Source organism: Pygoscelis adeliae, unplaced genomic scaffold (genome assembly GCF_000699105.1).
Source record: "Pygoscelis adeliae isolate BGI_AS28 unplaced genomic scaffold, ASM69910v1 Scaffold216, whole genome shotgun sequence".
In the NCBI taxonomy this organism is placed as follows: Eukaryota; Metazoa; Chordata; class Aves; order Sphenisciformes; family Spheniscidae; genus Pygoscelis; species Pygoscelis adeliae.
Genome location: NW_008825073.1, coordinates 4034042 through 4040605, shown reverse-complemented (window position 1 = coordinate 4040605; position 6564 = coordinate 4034042). Strand labels below are relative to the sequence as shown.

At 48.5% G+C, this 6564-nt stretch overlaps 1 protein-coding gene across 1 annotated transcript; it reads left to right on the top strand.

Moving 5' to 3' along the window:
• Window positions 1–1754: 1754 nt before the first annotated feature.
• On the top strand, window positions 1755–2857 carry GPR174 (G protein-coupled receptor 174). Its single transcript, XM_009326663.1, has one exon. The coding sequence runs from the start codon at window positions 1877–1879 to the stop codon at window positions 2855–2857; it is 981 nt and encodes a 326-aa protein (XP_009324938.1). The 5' UTR covers window positions 1755–1876.
• Window positions 2858–6564: the final 3707 nt, after the last annotated feature.

The window sequence follows — 6564 nt, the reverse complement described above, 5'->3', positions numbered from 1 at the left end:
TTTGCTCTATGGGTTATGTTAGATGCTGGCTCCCTGGAAGAAAGGAAGACATCTTGGTCTCATTGGACTCATTACTCAATGGTATGCAAGAGAAACTACACAAATAGACACAGAAAAGCTGCCCCCCCGAACCGTTTCCTTTTGTAGAAGATCTTCTGTTTCCACCTAGAGCTACTTCAGTTTCGGTGCAATCACACTGGCGAGTGTTGAACATCAGCTTCATTAATAAATGTTCACATTTTAACGCCTATGCCTCAAAGCACAGGAAGAAACATCGGGGATTGCAGCAGGATATAATTTTGCCTTTATAAATGTGCCTTTGGCATCTTGGTTGGTACCTACAGACTTTTCCCACTTAGACCTGTAGGTTAATTCTTCATGCTGAAGCAAAAGGCAAACCTAAGAGAGTTTGGACAGAGATCTGAATTTCCTCTATGTTTATCAAATCTGGTTGTTTTTTTTTTGTGTCTGACAGATTCAGATAATATCAGCTGCTTACCATGCAAACAATTTTAAAATAAAGTCCCCCTACAGTCACCTTAGTGACAATATCTGGTATTTCCAACAGCCACAGCAGTCACATGTGCAAGATGGGTAAAGGAAAGTCTTAGAAAAGGCAGTTGTGAGAAAGTCAAGTTTAATATAATGCAAGTAGTTCTGCAGCAGAGAGTGTTTAATGTGGGCCAGTTGTCCCTGCTTGCATGCAAGTATGTTTTATATTCTATTTATGAAAGATGAATGAAAAAGTTGACCCCGGTTCAGTGAAAGCCGCCGACTTGGGGCTTCCACTCCGTGCTGCAGCAGCAGCAGCTGCACCGGAGGAAAACGTTCATTTCTCGGGCGCGTGTCAGGCTCATTTACATTCGGAGCAGGTTTCGTTCTGTCACCTTGTCGGCTGTCCATAGCCGTGGTGCGGGCGGGAAGAAGGGCTTTCCTGGGAAGACCAGGGGAGCGTTAAACTCACGAGTGCTGTGTGAGGCGAGAGTGTCCCTCTGCCCGCGGCAAGGCAGCGAGGAGGGATGCAGGCACGGCGCTTGCCGGCGCATCTCTGCGCTGGCCGTGCGCTCGGGCACGGGGAGGCCAACGCAACCGGAGGCAAAGGGAGATTCGGATGGAAAAGCTGGAGCTGGGAAAGACACAGCTGCAGAAACCTGGCAGCAAGTTAAATACGCCCTGCGACCGGGGGTGACTTCTGCTTGGCGGTACCGCACGGGAGGCTGGTTTGTAGCAGCAATTAAACACATTTTCTATTTATTCCTTAGTGGTTTTGCACCTCCCTTCACTGGGCGAGGCATGGCGCTTGTTCGGCGGGAGAAGAGCTGACCACCACAGATGCCACTAGCAATAGGTTTCTGCTAGAGAGATGCTCCGCCGCTCTTGCAAGCTTCCCGTACCTTTTGCTTTGTAAGACCCGTGTCTCCCCGCAGTGTTATAACTGGACCTTTCTGTCTTTCAGCTGCAGGGCCGTGTCAGTTGTCAAACTCCTGTGTTGAGAGAAGTGGCTGAAATGCCACCCAAAAGGTGACAGAGGTGCAGCTCCAGTGACGAACTGTCAACTGCTTCGGCACAGGACGATGCATTTCTCGGTGTGGATCCCCTCCCTGTCAATCCTGCAAGCAGCTAGAGTAAGGTCCGGTAACTTCTGACAAAGAGCATGAGCAAAGCACCCGAGCAGAACCTTAATTAACTCACTCACCCCATAAGGAAGCTGCTCCCCAGAGCGGACGCGATGATCTGGTAACCGAAGCCTCACACACGGATGCCAGGGCTGAACCTTTTTATTTAAGCACCGACAACCTGAGGACAACCTGGCTGCAGGACGCGAGTGAGGAACATGTTATCATGCCGGGGCTGAGCACGGATCTGGAGCACAACCATGACGAACGGTTCGACCTGCAACGAAACAGACCTCAAGCCTTTCTATGCGATTACGTACACTTTCATCCTGGTCCCTGGGCTAATAGGAAACACATTAGCTTTGTGGGTCTTTTACGGGTACATGAAAGAGACTAAAAGGGCCGTAATATTTATGATCAATTTAGCCATTGCCGACTTATCGCAGGTTTTGTCCTTGCCCCTGAGGATTTTCTACTACTTGACTGGGACGTGGGAATTTGGAGGAGGTCTCTGCATGCTTTGCTTCTACCTGAAGTACGTCAATATGTACGCAAGCATCTACTTCTTGGTTTGCATCAGCGTAAGACGATATTTGTTTCTTATGCACCCATTCAAATTCAGCGACTGCAAACGCGTCTGTGATGTGTACATCAGCATCGTTGGGTGGGTCGTGGTCTGCGTTGGCTGTTTGCCTTTCCCGCTTCTCAGACTTCACCAGGGTGCTAAAAACACGTGTTTTGTGGATCTCCCCGTGATGGAAGTTGACCTTCCCATCTCCATCGCAATGATGACGATAGGTGAATTGGTGGGGTTCGTAACACCCCTACTCATCATCCTATACTGCTCGTGGAAGACTATCTTATCACTAAAAGAAAAAAATTCTGCTTCACATGACCTTGGAGAGAAAAAAAAGGCTTTAAAGATGATTCTCACCTGCGCTCTGGTATTTCTGATTTGCTTTGCACCTTATCATATCAGCTTTCCACTAGATTTCTTTGTCAAAACCAAAAAGATTAAAAACGGGTGCGTCCAGAAGGTGATCTCGGTGTTTCACGTTGTAGCTTTGTGCCTTGCCAGCTTGAACTCCTGCGTGGACCCAGTCATCTACTACTTTACTACAGATGAGTTCAGGAGACGCCTTTCCAGGCAGGATTTGCAAGACAGCGTTCAGCTCCACAACCTCAGTTACGTGAGGAAGCACTCCAGGGATGTGCTCAGGGAGGACCCCATGAACTACTAGCACTGGCCTTCCCCAAACGGTTGCCAGGACTTCAAATGCTCACTATGTTTTGGGGTTTGGCCCAATTTTTTTTTTTTTCCCGCAGGACACTGAGAGCGACGACTCAGACAAGCTTCTGCTGATTTGTGAGGGTTGGAGGAAAATAAACAAAACCCCCTAAAAACCCAAACCTGACCGAAAACATGTTGATTTAATACTTGGGTTGCAAATTTTCTCTGAATATAAATAACACCGTGTAATTCCCACAGGCCCTGTTTCTAAGCTGGGCAGCCAGGAGCAGGTAGCTTTGGCAGTAGGAGGAGGACGTGGACCCGTGGCAAAAGGTGATGCTGTGCCCCGGTGGCACTGGTGGGGCCATTACCCGGCCACGTCCTGGTCACGCACCCTGGCTTCAGCAAGAGGCAGCAAAGATTTTGGGGTCTTGCTATGCAGAAAGAATTTGATCCTAAAAATTAGTAGGTGACACAGTATTATATATTGCTGAAGCAAAAGACAATCCAGCAGTGACTAATTTCTTTGGAGGGTGCCAAGAGCCTGCCTCAAGCCATGTTGACCACGGAGCGAGGAGCGTCAGGTGGCCCCAAAGGACTTGCCATTCGAATAATTAACCAAGCCTCCATTTCGGGGTGTAGGAAATGACATACCCCCAAATCACAAAGTCATTGAAGCGTCCAGACACTATTTTTCTGCCATCAGTTCCCATTTCTGGCTCGAAAGCCATATGGTTTGAAGCCATATCTCTGCCTTGGATAAGCTTTAACCACGGGGCTGTGCTTCCAGGGTATTTATTCAGCTAGACGTCCATCAAGCCTTTCAGGTCCTCTTCTCACCAAAGATGGGGCAAATTATTTCCCTTTCACTGATAACTGACCCTGCACCATCACCTTTGCTCTTCATTAACAGCAGCGTGATTAAAACACAGTCAGAGGAACCAAACCTTTCTGAATTTTACTGTAATGGGAACTCACTATGAGCAGAGTCAAAAGGGCCACCCAACAGGCTATGAGAGATTTTTAAGAAAGGCTCAACTGTGGATCTATTTTTAATAATAATTTCTTTAAAATCAAACAACAGAAGCTTTGGGCTTGACTGGTATTTCATTTGCACCTTCTTGTAAAATTTGTTTTCCTGTGAACATTTGAAATGTTACATTTTTGAAATGTAAAAATACTGTGATGGTATTAGGTTTTATTTAATGCAAATGTTGTTTTATAGATTTAATTTATAAAAAAATATATATTTTGTAGAAAAATGATGTGAATCCCAGAGAGGGTTGGAACACAGAAAGACTTTTTTTCTTTTTAAAAACCCTTCCATGTAATAAAACAAAACTCCACCACCTCATCCCTACAGGAGTCTGAGCCAGTGTGTCTGTACCCGAGCGTGTCAGCTGAGTAAGCACTGCTAATTCATGGAAACCACGAAGCACATTGTAATTTGTTCACAGCAATGAAAAAATATCTATTTTTTTATTTCCTATTGTATACGATAAAAAAATCACTTAAAAAAAAATTTTAAGTGTAATTCTTGGCCCACTCTCCCCTCTGTAACCGCCTGCATCTCCCATCCATGCTTGCATGGACCGACGTGTGGCAGCACTTGGGTTGCCGATGCCTCTCCAGCACCTGTAGAACATTTTAGACGCCTTTTCAAAATCATTTTACCTCCCTTCTTGCACTGGGGAGAAAAGCAAAGCGCTGGCTTGCAAAGGGACAAAAACGCACTGCTGCAAGCTGCAGCAGCTCATCTGCCCCCCGCGAGAGGTTTACCGAGACGAGGTGAATTCCTATAGCTGAGGGCCGGCACCGGCACAAACCCATCGCCGTCCTTTCTGGCCGCCGTCCCCCGTCCCCGGCGCGTGGGAGGGGAGCAGGCTGGCCCCGCACAACCCCCCCCAGAGCTACTTTTAGCTTCCGAGGGGAAAAGATGTTATACAAAGTAGTGTCAGAAGTTCAGAAATTGTTCAATGAGAAAAACCTCAACGAGCTTTAAGTTCTCCCACCTAGTGAACACCGTGGGTGCCACACGAGCCGTTTCCCCTGCTGCCATAGCAACGTGGCTTATTCATATTAGTTTTAACCGTCCCTTTTTACAGGAAGTGAGGTGTAATCGTCGCGGTAGCTCACGTGAGCCGAATTCGGGAGAGACCTGCCTGCCCTCCCCCCGCCGCGGCACCTCTGCTCCAGGTGGGATTTGCTTGGGCCACACTCTCCATCACAGAGGTCTCACAAGCCCTTGGCTGATGTTGCCACGGGCACCTGGAGAATCAAGATGTTACTTAGATTAACAGAAGGTGTATTTTCATGGCCTGTTGATGGCTGGGGATCCATGATACCAGCCCATGCTTCAGCCCTGGAGCAATCACACCAGCAGAGAGATGCTCTGCTGCATTTCTGCCACCCAAGGAAGCCTCAAGTGGGGATGGCACACAGCACACAGGCGCTTTAGAGAAGACAAGTAATCCCCATCCCTCCCGATCCCAGCAGCAGCAGGGAGCAATTGCTGTTTGATCGCTTTTCTGCCCAGCTTCGAGCTCTGTGCTAGGGAAGATCCGACTTTTCACCCGGACTTTGCTCAGGTCTGGCTGCCGTTCGCCGTTAGCCTGTTCAAAGCCAGAAGAAGCTGATATTCCCACAGAAATCTTTTCTCCGGAAAGCCTTTTGAGTAATAAATCTGGTCCGCAGCACTGGACTGGGAATCTGAATGAGAATGTAACTGAGAGCAAAAAAAAACCAACCCCAAAACATCCCCTTTATTCTGCATGAATTATTTCCTCTGGTTGCTCAAGAAGCACCTCTCCCCTGAGAGGGTTGTTATTGCTGAGAAGCAAAGCACTGAAGTCTCTGCCAACAACCTCGCCGGGCGGACTTTGTGCTGAAGTCACAAGTGGCTTTTTGTCACAAACAGAGGTAGGTTTAATTTAATAGGCCAAAAGAAAAGGTGTATTTTCTTCTTTGTTTTGCAGCAGTTACGTTTCAGGAGAGTTATCCTGTATCTGGCAGTGAAAGAAGTCTCTTTCAAGGACCCTCCCGGAACCTGGAAGCCAGGGGCGCGCTGAGGGCAGGCTGCATTCCTCCCGATCCCAAAAAAAGCCATTTGTGGCAATAGCACAGACCCAGGGAAGGTCTCAGGGGATGCCTGGGGACCTTAAGCTGTCCAGATACAGCATCAAGACAAGGTTTTTTTGGGAAGTATTACTTATACCCAAACCCAACAAGGCGAATGAAGATGACACAGTTCTGGGTGGAAGCAGAGCTCTCAGCAGAGCTCTCCGCGTGTTTCTGAAGGCCGCACATCGCAGCCCCCCATTTCCATCGACTCCCACACAGCCACGCGCCTCCGCACCCACGCACCGCGGAAAGTGCAGGCGCCGCCTGCGACAGCTGCAGACGATTTCATCACACCTCGGGCGCCGCTTCTCACAGCTTCCTTTGTGTCACTGTCATCGTGAGAAGAGACGTGACGGGGTTTTTTTTTTTTTTTTTGTTTTGCACGTTGGGACTTAAAACTCTACTTGCAAGCGAAGGCTGCTACGGAAGTGGGAGAGCGCGCGCCTGCCCCTCTTCCCGTTCTCCTCTTTACACCTTCGCAAGAAGGTTGTGTTGAGTCAGATCAGAGACCACCGAAGCGGCTCGCTTGCTGCTGCTGGGGGGCCTGGGGAGAGCGTTGAAACGCTGTGCTGGGGGCAGCAATCCTGCCCAGGCACA